General features: G+C 44.0%; 1 protein-coding gene across 8 annotated transcripts in view; it reads left to right on the forward strand.

Moving 5' to 3' along the window:
* The window catches only part of LOC110532368 (msx2-interacting protein), a 42,427-nt gene extending 31,194 nt beyond the window's left edge, over positions 1-11,233 (forward strand). For all 8 annotated transcript variants that reach the window (XM_021616211.3, XM_021616213.3, XM_021616212.3 and 5 more), the window contains 5 exons: positions 102-7,932; positions 8,142-8,477; positions 8,646-8,840; positions 9,014-9,172; positions 9,320-11,233. In XM_021616211.3, the coding sequence (XP_021471886.3) occupies positions 102-7,932; positions 8,142-8,477; positions 8,646-8,840; positions 9,014-9,172; positions 9,320-9,451 (8,653 nt within the window). In that variant the 3' untranslated portion in view covers positions 9,452-11,233. The remainder of the gene's footprint in view (positions 1-101; positions 7,933-8,141; positions 8,478-8,645; positions 8,841-9,013; positions 9,173-9,319) is intronic.
* The last annotated feature ends 10,329 nt before the right edge of the window (positions 11,234-21,562 follow it).

The raw sequence follows: 21,562 nt of genomic DNA on the forward strand, positions 1-21,562 counted from the left end.
GCTTGAGTTTTCTTTTGTCACAGATCCCCATTGAAAAATAATGATATAAATGATATATAAATAATGATTTTGGTTCCTGTGTATATTTTTGTGTTTTTCAGTGATGAACGCAGGCCTCAATATGAGTTTGCAATTGAACGGCCATTCTTTGACAACAATGTGCGAACACCTGGAGGAGCCTTAATAGAAGACCCCCGTCGCAAGTTACCTGCCAGGAGCCGCGAGTCCTACACTGAATGGGACCCATACCAGGGAGATTTCTATGACCCACGTTACTTTGATGACCCGCGTGAATACAGAGATCACAGAGACCCCTATGAGCAGGACATCCGCAAATACAGTTACTTGCAGAGGGAGCGTGAGAGGGAGCGCTTTGAAACAGACCGTGAACGTGACCATGGGCGGAGGACAATTGAACACAGCCAGAGCCCTTCTCACCCTAATCGCCCTGTCAGTCCTACAGTGTCCCCCTCTCTCTCTGAGCGTCTACCAAGTGACTCTGATCGCCGCATTTGCTGTAGATCCTCAGAGCAAAGTGGCAGCTGCAGTTCACTCTCACCTCCAAGATTTGACAAGCCTGACAAGGAACACCCTGACCAGTATAATAAGAGTGATAAGCCAGAGAAGGAGAGATCTTTTGAAGTTGAACGTGGTATTGGCGGTGAAAAGGAAAGGCGGGCCGGGTGCAAGGAGAAGGGTGAAAAGGAGAAAGGCGAAAAGCTGAGGAAATTTAAGTTGCTATCTCCCAGTATTCCATCGCCTAAGACGGACCCTGAACTTGAAAGAGAAGGTAGTCCAGGCCTTCGAACCAAAGTCAGCAAGTTTCCTCCTAAGGAAAAAGAAGGCTCGGGCAAAGGACAGCTAGACCTACCACCTTGTGTGGTGCAGCTAACGCGTGTGAAGGAGAAGGAAGGAAAATCGCTTGGTCATGCTGTCCTAGAAAAACAAAAACATGGGAATGACAGTATTCGGCTTGAACCACCCTCAAGTGACCAGAACAGTCCTCCCTTTCACATAAAGCCTCAAAAAGGAGATATAATCAAGCATAGAAAGGTGCCCAAAGACAAAAACATGGCAAGACTGGTTGAAGTTGTAGAAAATGATGTTAAAATGAAAGCCAAAATACATATGAAAGCTGGCCCTGGGTTTGATGGATCTAACTCTTTAGATGTTGACCGTCTAGCTGCACGAAAGAGGCGTTTTGAAGAATCCATGCTGAAGACCGATCGACTGAAGAGGGCCAGTCAGGAAGAGGAAGAGTGTGGTAGATTGGGACTCAGGAAGCCAGCTGAGGAGGAGAATGAGGGTGACAAGAGCCTATTGCAAATAGGGGTTCATAAGAAAGAGCATTGCAAGGCTAAATCTGAGAGACTTGTTACTGTTTTCAGTCCTAAAGATAAACAAGAGTCTGATATTGTCTCCATGGGAATGGGCCTTGGACTCAGTTTGGAACTTCAGTCACGACTTGGAGAGCCAACAGAAGATGAAACCGATCCATTAGACCCACCCTGTCTGAAAATTGAGTTTTGGGGATCAAAAATCCAGAGGAGTTCAAGTCTCATGAAAATCTCTGATGATGGGAGTCTTGACCAAGACGCATTCAAGGTACAGCCGCAAGAAGACAATGGTGGGCAGGGTGTAGGACTATACAAAAGCAGAGGGGAGACTGAGGAACGACTTGAGTCTGACATTGACCACTCTCAGAGCTGCCAAAAACAAATGGACCAGAGCCAATGGCTTTGGCAGAAGCTAGAAGAGCCTGACAAATCAGATAAAACCGAAAGCCCACAAGGCAGCAACACAGAGGACTTTGAACGTTGCAATCTGTTGCATGAGGTAGGAAAATCACGTCAAGATGTCACACATGATTCTCCATCTAACAAACGTAAGAAATCTGATAGTTTTAACTTTGACTTGCTAAGTGCTAAGAGAGAACGACACTACAGGTCTTCCCAGGAATTAAATGAAGACCTTTGCCGGAGTGTCACAGCCTTTTCTGGCTCTGGTCACTTTTCCTCAAATGAAGTGTATGCTTCCCAGTTATCACAATCAGTTACCAATAAAGAGACTAAAGACTCTCCTAAAAAAGAGGAGAAAGTCTACTCGCATGTAGATTCATTGAAATACAGCTTGGACGTGACACCCAATAGTCTCAGTTCCCCGAACACAGAATTTCCTAAGTCTAAGACAGCATTGCTTGGGTGTGATGAGGAGCTACTTCAACGATGGGAGAGCGGAATCAAATCTGACTTCCTCAGAATGGACATGACCTTCCCCAGTAGCATTGTGAAACGTGAAAGCATTCGCAAACGTCTTGTGCGTGAACTAGAGCCTGGAGAAGTACAGTCAGATTCAGATCATGATGGGGAGAACAAAAACCACTCCACTAAGCCCAACACTTCACTGTCCTCTATCCTCAGGGAACGTGAAGAAAGGTTGACAGACCTGAATTTCTCAGGCTCCCTGGAGAAGAATAAGTTTTATTCTTTTGCATTAGACAAGACTATAACTCCAGACACAAAAGCACTTCTTGAGCGAGCCAAGTCATTGTCTTCCTCAAGGGAGGATAATTGGTCCTTTCTTGACAGAGACTCTTGCTTTGCAAGTCTTCACAGTAGATCAGACAAAGAAAAGGCAGAGTCTGCACCACGACCTATCCCGTCTTGGTACATGAAGAAGAAGAAGATTCATACTGACTCTGAAGGTAAACTGGATGCCAAAAAGGAGGACCCCAAAGCAGAGGATCAGCAACGGCAGGAGCTGTTTGCCTCTCGTTTTCTTCATAGTTCAATCTTTGAGCAAGATTCACGGCGATTGCAACATCTTGAGCGCAAAGATCCAGATCCTAAGTCGGGATTTGGTAGACATCTTTCCAAACACGATTCTGTCGAAGGACAACCTGAGCCAGGAGGAGTGGACCTTCAAGAGCCCATAGTGCTTTTTCATAGCCGCTTTCTAGAGCTTCAACAACGGAAGGAGACCTCAAGGGACCACTTTCCACCAGAAATTGAAAACGTTGATGTGGTTGATAAGAGTGAAGGAGAAGTTCAGAATGAACAACAAGAAGGGTCTTCCAAAGTTTCAGAGTTCATGCAGAAGGCTGATATTAAATCAGTCGGCTCTTCTCTCATCCTACCCATTTCATTGTTTCTTCCTTCACCCAGAGAGATATTGCCACAGCAGGAGAAAGAGGCTGTTTTAACTTCCTCATCTGAACAGACTGTCTCACCGATTAAAGAGGAAAAAGTGGAACATAATCGTGATTTGTCCCCACCCCAATCTCCTCCACTAGTAGAGATCCAACCATCATCCTCGATTTTAATCACACCCCTACGGTCTGTTCTTTCAGAGGCTGAGGTTAAAGTTGAACCTAGAGAGGAACTATGTGAACCCAAAGTTACAACTGAGAGCAATATTACAGTGGATCATGCGTCTTTCTTTGATGATAAGCTTCCCACTCCTGGTGCCTCATTAAGTTGTTTTGATGTAGAGGCTGCCGAATTCCCTTGCTCTGCTTCCCCTAAGATTGAAGAGAATATGAACATGGTAAAGATGGAGGTCCAACCACGGAAACCAGATTCTAAGGACTTTGATACACCTCAGAAATCTGAAGCTTCCCATGAGGTTCACATGCTAGTTTCAGAGGCTGAAATTAAACCAGCAAAGCCAATTTGCAAACAACCCAAGAGTAAAAGGGCTAAGCCAAATGTGTCCGAAACACAAATCCTGAAGCCCCCCAAAACAGTTGTCTCTAAGAAACCAGTTACCCGAAAGAGTGAGCGAATTGACAGAGAGAAATTGAAAAGGTCTTCATCTCCACGAGGAGAAATATCATCAGAGCCTATAACCAAGTCACCAGTTCATGTCCTTGACCCTGAGAATGAATCAAGCCTATTCCTCGGAAGGACTAGACGCCGAAATGTTCGGTCTGTTTATGCCACACCATCTGAAGGGGAGGCCCAGCCACCAGGTAAAGAGGTGGTGGAGTATTCTCGCGCCACACGTAAACGTGGTGTTGACAAAGAACCAGTGCAGCAGCTGCAGCAGGACACATTGAACACATCTACTAACACAAGGCGAGGTCGCCCATCCAAGTCACGCAGGCGAGGGGAAGATGTGTCACCAGTAAAAGGAGACACACAGAAAGCAACCGAGGAAGACATTGATATCAAAGAGCCTGTGAACACTGGAGAGGGTTTAAGAATGTCTGAGGGGTGGCATTCACCCCGTATGCAGAAAGTGCAGACCGCTCAAGTGTCTTCACCTACTGGAACCTCTGTTGGCAGGAGAGCAAGTAGAGTAGACAAACAATCTGAGAGTGCAACATCAACAGGAGCGAAGTCGGGTGATAATAATGAAGAGCCTGAGCCCAAAATAAAAGATGAGTCTGAAGAAGCAGGGACATTATTAGAGGAAGCAAAGCAATGCTTGCCAACACAAAAATACAAAGATCTAACTAATCAAATTGCAAAAAAGTTATCTGAAGGGGACATTGAGAGGATAGAATCTACCCATGTAGAGAAAAGACAACAATCTGAAAAGAGTGGGAAAGTAAAAGCACCAAGGTTGACACAAAATGCCAAATTGGTGACAGAGGATAAATCGCATTGCTTGAGAAACTTTGAGATTCGTGTAAGCGTAGATGATGTGAAAGGGTTGCTTTGCTCTGGGGAGGATGAGTCTGAATCTTTTGAGACCACTGTTAAAAAGGCCAAACCAGGAACACCAGATAAAGAAGAAACAAGGACTCAGTATCTGAAAGAAGCAGCAGAACTCAGCCCAGAGGAAAAGGAAGTTCTATTAGACCCTGAACCACCGGTGGACCCAGCAGCCGCTCTTTTGGCACGTCAGATGGAACTGGAACGGGCAGTGGAGAATATTGCCAAACTTACAGTTGAGAAACCTATTCAACCCTATAAGGAACCACCTGCAGAGCCGCGTACCCTACTGCCCCCTGTCACTGTAGAAATGGAGGGGGAGAAGTCTGCTAATCCTGCCAGTGAAACCGAACTGGCTGCTGCCATTGATTCCATTACTGCTGAAGACATACCTACTGATACAGATGGGTTCACAGCTCCTCCCACTTACACTGCACTTGTTCCTACCCCAGAGCCCCTGGTCTCCCCCTCTGCCGATTATGTTTTGGAACCAGAAAAACACGTTATTGACCCAGACCCAGAGATGGGAGTTCTGATTCCCAGTGTCAAGCCCTTGATGCCAGATGCTAAAGCCTCTGAATCATCTGTTTCTGGGGCCTCTGCCCAAGATGATTCCCCTTCACCAGAAACACCCAAGAAAACAGGGAAAGCAGTCAGAGCTAAGACTCCAAAGAGGTCCAGGGGACGAAAGGCTTGTATCAACAGGAAGGGAGAGACTGCTGAAGATGTACCAGAAGCTGAGACCTCCCCTATCAAGCCAACAGAGTCCATTCCTGAAGACATGGAAATAATCAACTCTAAGGCAGCTACTGCTACAGCAACAGTGGATGTCACATGCACCATGACTGTGGACACCCCTAAGGAGGCAGAACAACCTGCTGTGGAACAACCCGTACCTGAAGAATCTGCCTTTCACGCTAGCACCAAGAGTCCTCCTCATTTCAAAAAGTTACAACTATCAGCAGTAGCCCCTGCTCTTTCTTCATCCCTTGCGCTCAAACCATATCCAACCCAATTGAATGTCCCTCCACCCCACCCCGGCACAATGCCTGTTTCACCAGACTGGCTTCCCAGATCTGAAGAAAGTAGAATTCATGCTACTCCTGCAATTCAAGTTAATGTAGTCACTCCCTCTGCACAAGCAGTAACTGCACTTGGGAACCAGTCAGCAAATCCACCCATGCCTCCTGATACTAAGGCATCGGATATTGACCCTAGCTCCAGCACTCTAAGAAAGATCCTCATGGAGCCCAAATATGTATCAGCATCAAACAGCAATGCCATCCCTACTACAGTCTTAACGACAACGCTGACAGACATTCGCATGTCAGAGAATGAGAACTCGTCTGACACAATGACCGCTTGGAACAAGCATCTTAAAGACAGAACCTCGCCTTTGATACCACATCCCACTTTTCAAAAACCTTCCCCGCTCACAGAGACCCAGCAGAACTTTGGAGAGAAGATAGTCCATTCAGTAATTTCTTCGCCTACTACCTCTGTCATCAGCCGGATTCCAATGCCCTATGATACTGAGGAAGCACCTCGAATCTCCCTAAGTAACCGTAATGCTGGCCTATCTTTACCCAAACAGAAATTCGGATCAAGTATGAATGAGAACAATCGTTACCATGGAGTGGATGCGGCAGAGGATTTGAACAGCAGAGGATGGTCGGTAGTTGAGAGCACACCCTACAACACAGACTCCAGTCCTGGCCTCAGGGTGAATACATCACAGGGTGTGGTAGTACTAAGTTACTCAGGGCAAAAAACAGAGGGACCTCAACGGATCAGCGCCAAAATTAGCCAGATCCCACCAGCCAGTGCAGTTGACATAGAGTTCCAGCAGTCTGTCTCTAAATCTCAGATTAAGCAAGAACCGCTTACTCCATCCCAGCCTTCCACCCCCAAGGGACCCCTGACACCCACAGGGTACGGACACCCTGGGGTACTCTTAACTGGCCAGTCATACAATTTTCAGCCTGTCATCTCCACTATTAAGCAGGAGAGTCCTGGTTCTGACAAGTCAGAGTCGTCATATCACACTGGACTTCAGGGTAGCACAGTAATGATGATTCAACCAAAGATGGTTCAACAACCGGTTACAAGTCCTCAAGTATTGATGTACAAGAAAGGGCTTGGAGTAGAATCTATACCAATGCTGGCGGATATGGCAAAGGCACACCAGACATCCAACCTCAGTCCAATCATGAATCCACATCACCCATCTTTGACTGGAAACCGTATGAGTCCTAGTCCCAGTACCCCAACTGATCAGTCAGTCCCACACCTCAAGCAAGAGCCCTACTCCCCTCGAACAACAGGCCACTCACCTTTTGCCAAAGTTTGCCCTCCCAGCAACTCAATGTCCCCCCATGGCAGCTCTATGGTTTTGCATCCTGGTATGCCTGAGATGTCTCTGTACATCTCCAGTATGCACCACCCCCACCCAGAGCAGTCTGTTATCATGACCCCAGTGTCGCATAGTGTCACCCAGTCAGTGTCTATGGGTCGCCTCTCTCACGGTGAGGTCAGGATGAACACCCCACACCTATCTGGAATGAATTACGGAAGACGGACGGATTTCCTACCATCTTCCCACACTGGGCCCCCTCAACGCTCCAACATGCCAGCCGTGATCAGAGACATGGTGGTGCAGTCCCACGTGGGCCCCACTCGGGGAGCCTCAGACTGCAGCGTCGAGGAGGACATAAGGCACTACCACCAGGGGCTGTGCAGATCCTCTACACCCCAGCTCCAATCAGATGTGATGATGATGCAGGCAGAGAAACGGAGAGGGCTGCATCACGCAGGTCTATGTCTGGACCAGTACAGCATGGCCTCCCGAGACATCAGAGACATACGGGACATGCGCATCCTGATGCACCATCAGCTAGGAGAGCACACCATCGCAGAGGGACGTCAGTCACGAACTCCTGAGGCAAGAGCAACCTCAATTACCAACATCTCTGCTGCTTCCAATAGTCCCTTGGTTGGAAAAGGCATGACACAGATGGGGAAGGAGACTCCCAAACCATTGGAAGCAAATATGTCTCACCCACCTCATACCGAGAGCAGCAGGATCATGGGGGTCCATTCATCCGTCCCTGTTATGGTGTCTCCTCATCATCATCCTCAAGGGGTTCAGCTGATTCATCCAGGCGGCGCTGGCTCCTTCCCAGTGTACAGGGATATGCGGGGCTTCCACTCCCAGTTTTCCAGTCACTCTTCGATGGGATTTAACCTGGCTTCCCGCGGCATCACACCTTCCCAGGTCAGAGAACAATGCATTCATGCTTACATTTAGTTCATTAGTTTATAAGCTTTCATCTGTTCAGTGTTTTTGCCAAAGTGTTTTCAGTTAGGATTGACTTTTACTATTACATTGTTTCTCTCCTACATGATTACTTCTATGCATGCAGCACTGTAGTCCTATTTGTTACTTATGTTTCTAAACATCTAGTTTTTTATTTGTTTCCTCAGGATGCTGATCTCAGCCACAGGGGAATGCTGTCTCAGTCACTATCTGCTGGGTCACTTGGTGGAGGATGTGAAACCAAATCGGACAACTCCCACCTCCGTCACACAACCTCCATGGACCTATCCCACATGCCCCGGATACAGAGGGACACCATTTCACCCTCTTATACATCTCCCATGGCTCTCTCCCACAAGCAAGAGCTAGTTCTGCAGAAGGGCCCACCAGTCTTCATGTCGAGCCCTCCAGCAGCACCCCTCTCAAGTTCCTCGGAGTTGCGCCCTGAGGGTAAACTGGGGCACTCAGGATACCGGTCCGTCGATATGGTGCAGCTTTTAACGGTAATGAGGCTGATCATGGGAATTAGAACAATTACTAGAGGGGCAATACTGAAGACATTCAGTCGTCATTTGTAAGATTAGAATAATAATCAGTTTACGTAATATTGCTTGTTCTTAAGATTTAACCTATTTATCTGACCTGTCTTTGCTCTACTTTTGTTTGTGCAGACATACCCCATAGTGTGGCAAGGCCTGCTGGCACTGAAGAGTGACTCAGTTGCCGTGCAGCTCCACTTTGTCTCTGGCAACAATGTGCTGGCTCACCACTCACTGCCGCCCCTGGAGGGAGGTGCCCCACTCCGCATTGCACAGAGGATGAGACTGGAAGCGTCCCAGCTGGAGGGCGTGGCTCGCAGGATGATGGTGAGATGCTAGCTGTTCGCCATTAAAACAATGCATTTTTATCACGATTCTTAGGACGCTCATTGGTGATGTTTTCTTTTCAGGCAGCTAGTTCTCATTACAACTGTGAATGTAAACATGCTTAATATTTCAGTAGAAAAGCTCAACCGATTTGATTGGGTTGTTGTTTACAGGTGGAGAATGACTACTGCCTCTTGCTAGCTCTGCCATGTGGACGAGATCAGGAGGACGTTCACAGCCAGACCCTTCTCTTGAAAGGAGGCTTCATCACCTACCTACAGAAAAAACAGGCAGCTGGGATCATCAACGTCCCCAACCCCGGCTCTAATCAGGTATGTTGTGCATTGACTGTTATGCCATGTAAGCATCCATTTTCAAACAGACCTGTTCCTTTCTGTATTCAAGTAAACATTAGTTGGAGATGGCAGTATGCTACTGAACTGACTTCAAACCATGCGTTTTGTCTATTCCTTCCCCAGCCGGCATATGTGGTGCAGATTTTCCCACCGTGTGAGTTCTCAGAGAGCCATCTGTGCCGGCTTGCCCCCGACCTTCTCAACAGTATCTCCAGCATCTCCCCTCACCTCATGATTGTCATTGCCTCCGTGTAATACCTCTCCATAAAAAAACTCAATTTTCTTGAACCCACCAGAACCAAGCCAACACCAGCCTTTTAGGACTTTCATCCAGTTTAGAAAACTGGAAATGCCTCAGTTTGGATGGGTTTAACCATTTTTTGTTTTTAAAATATGTTTTTCTCTTCACCGAGTCCTTAAATCATCCTACGACCTCTGATTCCACAAATCTCTGCCTTTACTGAGAGCATACGGAAGGGTGGATTAGGAGTTTTGATGATCAATTCTATGATCATCCATTTCGCTTTTGCCATTGTTGAAGGTTAACTGGATTGCGTCTTGATTTTCTAAGTATTGAAGGGGACAAGGGAACTAAATTAGAAGGATGGCTAAGGGATGTTTTTACTCTTATCTAAATAATGTTAGATTTTTTATTTTTTTTGCAGAATGACTGGTCGGAATTGTTTTCTATGTTGAGAAAACAAAATCAATAAGTAAATAAAAAACATGATATTTTTACAGATTGAGAAAAAAAGGACACATATAATAGACATGCTCCAGTGACCAATCTTTTGTACTGCTTTTATTCTTCTACCATCTGCCAATTTAATTTCCTTCTACTTCATTTCCAGTCAGCTTTCCTCAATGTTCCCCAGGAAGCTATATGGGAACTTTGAGTTGTACATGCCTCAACACGGGACTAAATATATATTTAAAGAATATAGAATTTTTTTTGCCTCCTTTTCAAGTCTAATGTTTAAAGAATAAAAAGATTTAGGGAGACCAAGTGGATTACATGACAGATTATCACTTTTAAAATGTTAGGGAGGGGGGTGGCAACTGACAAGGACCCCAACAAAACTCAGTTCAGTGACATTTATGAACCCTTGTTTTTAGAATTGATTATGTGCCAAAATGTATTTTTCAAAGGAAAAATCACCACAATGTATCTAAATAATCTGAACCTATTTTCATACTTGAATTTGTATTCCTCACTCAGATCTACTGTAATAGCCTCTGTTTTTGATTATATTTTCTTCATCAGCCCAACCTGTTACAGCCTACTGCTACTCCATTGTGAAATCATGTCCTCATTTCCATTGACTACCATTAACAGTTCTATTTGATGTTGAATTGTGGATACAGTTTAGCAAACTAGTAAGCATAGTCCTTCTCTCTCCTTGTGTCCTCCACTGCCCCCTACTGTTCCCCTGAAAATACTCCTGGATACCAATATGTGTTCCCAAAGTCAAAAAGCAAATTACTAAATGACAGCTGTAGCATGCTTAACTTGAAGAAGTAAAGGGGAAACCAATCCATGAGGCAACAAATGTGACTTAAACTTTAAACAATGCCAGGAATGGATGTGTAAACTGTCCATCTCTCTTTCCTTTCTCTGAACTAGTGTCTCCCTGAGCCAATGCTGTAAATACTCATGTTCCCAATCTGTGCTCTTGTGTACTTTCCCGTATTACTGTCTCCGTTCAGTGTCCTCATATTTTGATTTGTGTGACGAAACAAGGCAGTCTGAAAGAGACTCAGCTAGTTGTGAACCGATGTAGAAAGTAAACCATGATTCTCAGTTTTTGTGCTGTAAATATTTAAATTACTGCAGGCTGAATACTCTCATGGTAATGTTGAAGGCACTTAATTTTGATATACAAATGACAACTAAATACAACAAAAAAATCTTAAACTGTCTTTTGATCAAATCTTATTTCATAATTAGTGTATTTTGCTGTTCCTCTATGAGGACATTTTAAACTGTAAAATGGTTGTTTAACATACTTACAGATCATTAAATGGTCTGTCACTCTCGATTGGCGTTTTCTTGATTGTGTCAGTTGTCTTGGTATGGCTTGTTCCACTATAGATACATTACTGTATGATAATATAATGCCAACAGTTTATCATAATGTTATTACTATATGTTGCAGTGCACCTTGAAGTCACAAGATGTCAGCATAGGCATTTTGCACGTGTCTGTAGCCTAAAGCCTACCATGGCCATTTTATGTTTTGAGTCCTGTATCTGCACTCGTAGTTCACAATCCAAGTTTATGTGGGCAAATACCTCTCATAAATTCGTTTTTTAAGAACTGTCACAAATGTATACACAAGGCAACTGCCGTAACAAAATCAACAGTACATGCATAGGAGAGAGCGTAGAGAAGTTGAATTCTTAGTCTTGCAAGTCAGACATTTGTATCTGATAATCTGTAGCCATATTTTGAATTTCTGTGAAGCAGTTTGAAGATTAGTGACTGGAAAAATGTCTAAATTGGGAATCGGCACAAGGGAAGGGCAGTTAAAGTTGCACTTTTGTACTTATCCTCCCCGAGGCTATAGGTCTCCATGGTTTGGAGAATTTTAAGACTCGTGCCTGAAAATGTGGGTTTCCTGCTGCTCCTGTAACATTCAAAAGCAACTGGAGAATCCTCAGAGGAATGTCAATGGTGAGATAGTGGTGAGGAATTACTTATGGAAATGTTTGGCAGTCAGGCCTGCGGGGGACTCATATTTGGAGGTACTGAAAAGGGGGAAATGAATGGGAGACTGCCTGTAGCGAAGATCCCCAACTGTACATCATGGTTTTATAGCCCTCAATTTCAACCTACAAGGATGTTCTATATTTCCTAAATAATGGCTTCTTCCTGAATTGTCAACTGTGGTTTCTGGTAATTGAAACACTCATCCCCCATGCCTAATGAAATAATACAGAACTTTTCATAACAGGATATCGTATCAGAGAGAAAAGGGAGACAAAGAGATGTAGAAGGGCTGAGGTTGTGAAAATGGAGGTTCTCAAAATGGATATCTGAGGGAGTGCACACCTCTGCTCTTTCATCCCATTATCAGCCTCAAAACGCCATCCTGTCATGTACCCTATACAGTAAATTCAGAAAGTATGCAGACCTCTTGACCTTTTTCCACATTTTGTTACGTTACAGCCTTATTCTAAAATTTATTAAATTGTTTTTTCCCCCTCCAATTAACACACTACCCCATAATGACAAAACATTTTGTAAATGTATAAAAAACTGAAATAACATTTACATAAGTATACAAACCCTTTACTCAGTACTTTTTTGAAGCACCTTTGGCAGCGATTACGGCCTCAAGTCTTCTAGGGTATGACGCTACAAGCATGGCACACCTGTATTTGGGTGAGTTTCTCCCATTCTTCTCTGCAGATCCTCTCAAGCCCTGTCAAGTTGGATGGGGAGCGTCACTGGACAGCTATTTTCAGGTCTCTCCAGAGATGTTCGATCGGGTTCAAGTCCAGGCTCTGTCTGGGCCACTCAAGGACATTGAGACTTGTCCCGAAGCCATGCCTGCGTTGTCTTGGCTGTGTGCTTACAGTCATTGTCCTGTAGAAGGACAGTTTTCGTCAAGGATCTCTGTACTTCCGTTCATCTTTCCCTGAATCCTGACTAGTTTCCCATTCCCTGCTGCTGAAAAACATCCCCACACCATTCTTCACCGTAGGGATGGTACCAGGTTTCCTCCAGAAGTGACGCTTGGTATTCAGGCAAAATAGTTACCACCTTTCCAACAAGTCAGTTCATTCGATTTTTTTCCCTGATAGAGCCGCCCCGGTCAACGGTAAGTGCTGTTATTGTGAAGTGGAAACATCTAGGAGCAACAACGGCTCAGCCCCGAAGTGGTAGGCCACACTATCTCACAGAGCAGCAACGTCAGCACAAGAACTGTTCGTCGGGAGCTTCATGAAATGGGCTTCCCTGGCCGAGCAGCCACACACAAGCCTAAGATCACTATACGCAATGCCAAGCGTCGGCTGGAGTCGTGTAAAGCTCGCCACCGTTGGGCTCTAGGGCAGTGGAAACGCGTTCTCTGGAGTGATGAATCACGCTTCACCATCTGGCAGTCTGACAGACGAATCTGGGCTTTGCGGATGCCAGGTGAACGCTACCTGCCCGAATGCATTGTGCCAACTGTAGTTTGGTGGAGGAGGAATAATGGTCTGGGACTGTTTTTCATGGATCGGGCTAGGCCCCTTAGTTCTTAGTGCTACAGCATACAATGACATTCTAGAGGATTCTGTGTTTCCAACTTTGTGGCAACGGTTTGGGGAAGGCCCTTTCCTGTTTCAGCATGACAATGCCCCCGTGCACAAAGTGAGGTTCATACAGAATTTGACTGGTCTGCTCAGAGCCCTGACTTCAACCCTGATTTGTAACGCCAACTGCAAGCCAGGCCTAATTGCCCAACGTTAGTGCCTGACTTCACTAATGCTCTTGTGGCTGAATGGAAGCAATTCCCCGGGAAAGCCTGCCCATGATTTTGTAATGAGATGTCCGACAAGCAGGTCTCCACATACTTCTCTTCATCTTTTCCCATTGGCTGGAATGTATTGTAATAAGCATCAATAGGTTGACAAATATTTTCCCATTGACTGTAAATGTATTGACATAAGCATCAATTGGTTGACATGTATCTTTTCCCATTGTCTGTGATGTATTGACATAACAATCAAGCTTGTGACACTCATCTTTTCCCATTGAATGCAATGTATTGACATAAGCATCAATTGGTTGACACTAGAGGTCTTCTTTGGTCAAAAGGTTTGACCCGGACCCGAACAGACCCAAGGACAATCAGACCCAGAACCCGAATGGACCCGATGACAACTAAACCAAGACCCAACCCAGACCCGGTCTACAACAGACCCGATTGGACTGGAGTGACAAAAGAAATTAGGTTTATCAGCCAAGTTGTTCTTTTGGTTAATGAATAGGATTTTAGATGTTGGTTAGGCCATATATAAGTCAATAAATGAATCTTATTTGGGTCCACTCGGTCAATCAACGGTAGTTAAATAGACCCGCTCGGATCCAGGTCAGGTATCTGGTATTCGGGTTTGGGTGGACCTGTGAAGACCTCTAGTTGACACTCATCTTTTCTCATTGAATGCAATGCAACCCTGTGACACTCTTCTTTTACATTAAATGCGAGGTATTGACATAAGCCTCATCCTTGTGACACTCATTTTTTCCCATTGAATGTCATGTATTGACAGTCATATTTTCCCATTGACCATAAATGTATTGACATAAGCATCAACCTTGTGACAATCATCTTTTCCCATTGACTGTGATGTATTGACATAAGCGTCAAGTGGTTGAGGCTCATCTTTTCCTATTGGCCCCGCAAAGCCTGCTGGGAGCATGGCTAATTGACATAAACATCAATTGTTTAATGCAAAACTTTTTGCAAAAACATGACACGATGACGTTTTCTCTTTTCATTATAGGAGGAAAAAGGGAGTGTGACTACGAAAAGACGTGAAGCGCAAGCAATTTATAGTGCCTAGACAGGCTAAGACAAGGAATGTTAATTAAGGCCCAGCATGAGAAGAAGCAGAGATGCTGTGCTGGGACACAGTGTGAGGGGAGGACACAAAGCAGGGTGGAAACTTAAGATGCTGCTCCTCTCCTCACCCCCCTCCTAACAGCAGCTATAGTACAAAGGATACAAGTTATACGTCCTTAATGCTTGCTAAACCAACTTCATCTTTCAGTCTGTCTCTTGAATGCTTAGCCCAAAACATTACATTCCAAAGGCCAAATGTAGGTATTAAAAGAAAATACAAAGAATGTTGAAAATGCTGGTTTGGGCTTTTTCTGACACTGATAAGTGCTTGTTTTCTTGTTTTTCTTTTTTTGGCTTGTTGCTATGACATTCCATGCAGATGTTGTTCTGAATGTATTATCCACAGACACATTTCAACACATGATAAACACAACTAGACAGGAAGATTACGGAATGCATTTATGAAATGCTTTCCTCTGGGTCTGTAAGAGATACCCTGAAGTTACATGATGTAGGGGTAAACTCACTTCATCTACCATCAATGTGGACCATCCTCCTGGGTGATGCAGGCATCCATTTTATGACCGAATGATCACCTTACCTAATCAGGTTCCGTCATGCAAAGGCATAACAATAAAAGAATGGGATCAGTGATTCTACAGCATTGCTGCTTAACAATCTGTAAATGTGGCTCTGGATGCAACAGAAAATAATCCTTAAGACCACTGGAGAACTCAGATTGACATTTTAATTGTCTGAACAATAACTGTTGCAAGACCTAGGCTGAACCATTAGGAAGAGGTCTAGAGTGGGAGCAGCAAATGTGCCCTGGAGTGAATTGTGACCCCAAATGATGAATGGGATGTTCATTGTTCAGTAAGCTCTTCATTTGGGGGATCAGCCTGCGTTTTACATGTTTGACTTGTGGATACTCTGGGATGGGAGATTTCAGCGGCATGGCTCACCCCTCCCTTGACTGTGTGTGGGAGGACTTGATAATAGGGTGGTATGGAGAATTCCAGGTCCCTGTCTAAAACGGAGTAATTTGAGCGAGTATGTTTTAAAAGAACACCCCCTCACTGCGCCTTTGTGATAGCGTGAGCACGGCTAACACCACAGCTACATACAGTCTTTAAATCCAACTTTTGTGAACAATGGTAGTGGAGAAAATAAATGTTATGAGTAAACACTGTTGTTGGCAATTGGTCCCCGGGCTCCCATGGTGAAAAAGCTGAATTGAAGTGTTTTAACATTTTATTTTCAGGACAACCAGGGCTACAAGTAGAACACAAAACAATTTGACATAAACAGTTTCATTCATGAGTTTTATTGACAAATGTCAATATACAAATAAAGTTTACCATGAACCTGATAAAAATGCATTTATAACAATGCTGCAACTGCATACAGTGCCTTCAGAAAGTATTCAGACCCCTTGACTTTTTCCACATTTTGTTACGTTACAGCCTTATTCTAAAATGGATTAAATAAAACAAATCCTCAGAAATCTACACATAATACCCCATAATGATATTTGCAAATGTATTACATTCTGTTTCCATTGATCATCCTTGAGATGTTTCTACAACTTACCAAAGCATTTCTGCAGCATTGAAGGTCCCCAAGAACACAGTGGCCTCCATCATTCTTAAATGGAAGAAGTTTGGAACCACCAAGACTCTTCCTAGAGATGACCGCCCAGCCAACCTGAGCAATCAGGGGAGAAAGGCCTTGGTCAGGGAGGTGACAGAGATCTATAGTTCCTCTGTGGAGATGGGAGAACCTTCCAGAAGGACAAAAATCTTTGCAGCACTCCACCAACCTTCCGGTTACTAGTCCAGCGCGCTAACCACTAGTGGCCTGATGGAAGCCACTCCTCAGTAAAAGGCACATTTGGAGTTTGCCAAAAGGCACAGAATGACTCAGACCATGAGAAACAAGATTCTCTGGTCTGATGAACTCTTTGGCCTGAATGCCAAGCATCATATCTGGAGGAAACCTGGCACCATCCCTAGGGTGAAGCATGGTGGTGGCAGCATCATGCTGTGGGGGTGTTTTTCAGTGTCAGGGACTGGTCAGGATCGAGGGAAAGATGAACAGAGCAAAGTACAGAGAGATCCTTGATGAAAACCTGCTTCAGAGTGCTCAGGACTTCAAACTGGTTCACATTCCAACAGGACAATGACCCTAAGCACACAGCCAAGACAATGCAGGAGTGAATTTTTTACTTTACCTTTATTTAACTAGGCAAGTCAGTTAAGAACAAATTCTTATTTTCAATGACGGCCTAGGAACAGTGACGGCCAATGACGGCCTAGGAACAGTAACTGCCTGTTCAGGGGCAGAACGACAGATTTGTACCTTGTCAGCTCGGGGATTTGAACTTGCAACCTTCCGGTACTAGTCCAGCGCGCTAACCACTAGGCTACCCTGCCGCCCCAATGTCTTTGAGTGGCCCAGCCAGAGCCCGAACTTGAACCCAATCGAACATCTCTGGAGAGACCTGAAAATAGCTGCGCACTAATGCTGTCCCATCCAACTTGACAGAGCTTGAGATGATCTGCAGAGAAGAATGGGAGAAACACCCCAAATACAGGTGTGCCAAGCCTGTAGCGTCATACACAAGAAGACTTGAGGCTGTAATCGCCACCTAAGGTGCATCAACAAGGGTCTGAGTACTTATGTAAATGTCAAATTTCATTTTTTAATTTTTTTTATACATTTGCAAAAAATTCTAAACTTGTTTTTTGTTTTGTCATTATGGTATATTGTGTGTAGATTGATGAGTAATAAAAACATTTACTCAATCCCATGTTTCATGAGCTGAAATATAAAGTCCCAGAAATGTTCCAAAAGGCTTACTTCTCTCAACTTTTGTGCACAAACTTGTTCACCTCCCTGTTAGTGAGCATTTTTCTTTTGCCAAGATAATACAGTGCCTTGCCAAAGTATTCGGTCCCCTTGAACTTTGCGACCTTTTGCCACATTTCAGGCTTCAAACATAAAGATATAAAACTGTATTTTTTTGTGAAGAATCAACAACAAGTGGGACACAATCATGAAGTGGAACGACATTTATTGGATATTTCAAACTTTTTTAACAAATCAAAAACTGAAAAATTGGGCGTGCAAAATTATTCAGCCCCTTTACTTTCAGTGCAGCAAACTCTCTCCAGAAGTTCAGTGAGGATCTCTGAATGATCCAATGTTGACCTAAATGACTAATGATGATAAATACAATCCACCTGTGTGTAATCAAGTCTCCGTATAAATGCACCTGCACTGTGATAGTCTCAGAGGTCCGTTAAAAGCGCAGAGAGCATCATGAAGAACAAGGAACACACCAGGCAGGTCCGAGATACTGTTGTGAAGAAGTTTAAAGCCGGATTTGGATACAAAAAGATTTCCCAAGCTTTAAACATCCCAAGGAGCACTGTGCAAGGAATAATATTGAAATGGAAGGAGTATCAGACCACTGCAAATCTACCAAGACCTGGCCGTCCCTCTAAACTTTCAGCTCATACAAGGAGAAGACTGATCAGAGATGCATCCAAGAGGCCCAGGATCACTCTGGATGAACTGCAGAGATCTACAGCTGAGGTGGGAGACTCTGTCCATAGGACAACATTTAGTCGTATATTGCACAAATCTGGCCTTTATGGAAGAGTGGCAAGAAGAAAGCCATTTCTTAAAGATATCCATAAAAAGTGTCGTTTAAAGTTTGCCACAAGCCACCTGGGAGACACACCAAACGTGGAAGAAGGTGCTCTGGTCAGATGAAACCAAAATTGACCTTTTTGGCAACAATGCAAAACGTTATGTTTGGTGTAAAAGCAACACAGCTGAACACAGCTGAACACACCATCCCCACTGTCAAACATGGTGGTGGCAGCATCATGGTTTGGGCCTGCTTTTCTTCAGCAGGGACAGGGAAGATGGTTAAAATTGATGGGAAGATGGATGGAGCCAAATACAGGACCATTCTGGAAGAAAACCTGATGGAGTCTGCAAAAGACCTGAGACTGGGACGGAGATTTGTCTTCCAACAAGACAATGATCCAAAACATAAAGCAAAATCTACAATGGAATGGTTCAAAAATAAACATATCCAGGTGTTAGAATGGCCAAGTCAAAGTCCAGACCTGAATCCAATCGAGAATCTGTGGAAAGAACTGAAAACTGCTGTTCACAAATGCTCTCCATCCAACCTCACTGAGCTCGAGCTGTTTTGCAAGGAGGAATGGGAAAAAATGTCAGTCTCTCGATGTGCAAAACTGATAGAGACATACCCCAAGCGACTTACAGCTGTAATCGCAGCAAAAGGTGGCGCTACAAAGTATTAACTTAAGGGGGCTGAATAATTTTACACGCCCAATTTTTCAGTTTTTGATTTGTTAAAAAAGTTTGAAATATCCAATAAATGTCGTTCCACTTCATGATTGTGTCCCACTTGTTGTTGATTCTTCACAAAAAAATACAGTTTTATATCTTTGTTTGAAGCCTGAAATTTGGCAAAAGGTCGCAAAGTTCAAGGGGGCCGAATACTTTCGCAAGGCACTGTATATGCACCTGACAGGTGTGGCATATCAAGAAGCTGGTTAAACAGCATGATCATTACACAGTTGCACCTTGTGCTGGGAACAACAAAATTACACTTTATAATGTGCAGCTTTGTCTCACAACCCAATGCCACAGTGGTATCAAGTTTGCGGGAGTGTGCAATTGGCATGCTGACTGCAGGAATGTCCACCAGAGCTGTTGCTAGTAATTAAATGTTAATTTCTTTACCATAATCTGCCTCCAACGTCATTTTACAGAATTTGGAAGTACGTCCCTTTTGTGGCGAAATCCCCATTCTGGTTGCCTGGACCTGGCTCCTCAGTGGGTGGGCCTATGCCATCCCAGGCCCATCCATGGCTGTGCCCTGGCCAGTCATGTGAAATTCATAGATTTTGGCCTAATTTATTTATTTCAGTTGACTGATTTCCTTATATGAACTGTAACTCAGTAAAATCTTTTAAATGTTTGCATGTTGTGTTTATAGTTTTGTTCAGTATAGTTTGCAGCTCAAACCATTCAGCCTTTACAGTTGTTGTTGTGAGAAGAACCGTTTTCAAGATCTACCCTTGTCTCACAAACACTGCTCTAGTTCAGCACCCTTCAATTGCACAGGCTAATGGTTGGTATCGGTGGATGCAGAAGAAATAGACAAATCCAAAATCATCAGGCTAGGTACTCCTGAGGCATGGTCCTAGGCCTCAGGTCCTCCGGGAGGGGAGGGAGAGAGAGAATTAGAGGGAGCATGCATAAATTCACATAGGACTCCAGATAAGACAGGAGAATCACATAATGTTTAAAAGGGGTTAGAAGCACTAAATCACTCAGGCGTGAAAGTGGGACTTGAGGTTAATGTCTTAAGTTGTAAGTCAAGATGAAGACCTCTTAAGGATCCGCCCCTTTTTTTCCTATTTTTGCCTAAAATGACATACCCAAATCTAACTGTCTGTTGCTCAGGACCTGAAGCAAAGATATGCATATTCTTGATACCATTTGAAAGGAAACCCTTTGAAGTTTGTGGAAATGTGAAATAATGTACGAGAATATAACACATTAGATCTGGTAAAAGATAATACAAAGAAAAACCCATGCATTTTTTTAAATGTATTTTGTACCATGATCTTTGAAATGCAGCCCAGGCGCAATTTTGACTTTGGCCAATAGATGGCAGCAGTGTATGTGCAACGTTTTAGACTGATCCAATGAGCCATTGCATATCTGTTCAAAATGTTGTATCAAGACTGCCCAAATGTGCCTAATTGGTTTATTCATACATTTTCAAGTTCATAATTGTGCACTCTCCTCAAACAATGGAATGGTATTTCTTTCACTGCAACAGCTACTATAAATTGGACAGTGCAGTTAGATTAACAAGAATTTAAGCTTTCTGCCCATATCAGATATGTGTATGTCCTGGTGATTTTTTTTGTTTCTTACAACCTCATGCTAATCACATTAGCCTATGTTAGCTCAACCGTCCAGCTGGGGGACACTGATCCTGTAGAGGTTTTAATGTTGTTGTGAGTTCCTGACAAGCTTCTGGTATTTACCAATCTTGGGAATATTTACCAATCTTGGTGGTATTCACCAATCTTGGTTCTATTTTCTCCTTTTATTATTTGCAATAATCAGTTAATGAATGGTATTTACGGCTATTGCATTTAATTAGTAATGGGCAATTGAATGCAAAATGTTATGTTATGTTATGTAACATAGACTGGAGCCTTTCTGTAAACTCCTTAATCTAAGAGCCTTTCCTTTAAGTGAGTTCACATCTGGAGGCCTTTTTGTCAAAAAGGTCAATATTATCATCTAAACATGATAGGACCAGAGAAAGGAATAGGATGAGGTGATAGTTCCTGTAACGCCTGGGGTGTAGTGGGGAAGAAGTCAGGCACAGGAAGCAGAGAGTTCAGGGTAGCGCTAACTTTTAATGCACCACAACGGTGAACAGACGCCGACCAAAACAAATGCCCCAAACACGGGGGACTTAACGAGTCCAGCAAAAATCCAAACACACGGACAACCATGACATACAGCCGTGTACACATGTACATCGAAATAATCCCGCACAACCAGCAGGCGGGCCAGCTGGTAAATAAAGCCCAACCAATCAGCCTAAACTAAACACATGTGAAACCAATAAACAGAAAAGGGGAAAAAAGGGATCCGTGGCAGCTAGTAGGCCGGTGACGACGACCGCCGAGCACCACCTGAACAGGAAGGGGAGCCACCTACGGTAGGAGTCGTGACAGTT

Source organism: Oncorhynchus mykiss, chromosome 9, assembly GCF_057628025.1.
Source record: "Oncorhynchus mykiss isolate SJ-2025 chromosome 9, ASM5762802v1, whole genome shotgun sequence".
Taxonomy (NCBI): domain Eukaryota; kingdom Metazoa; phylum Chordata; class Actinopteri; order Salmoniformes; family Salmonidae; genus Oncorhynchus; species Oncorhynchus mykiss.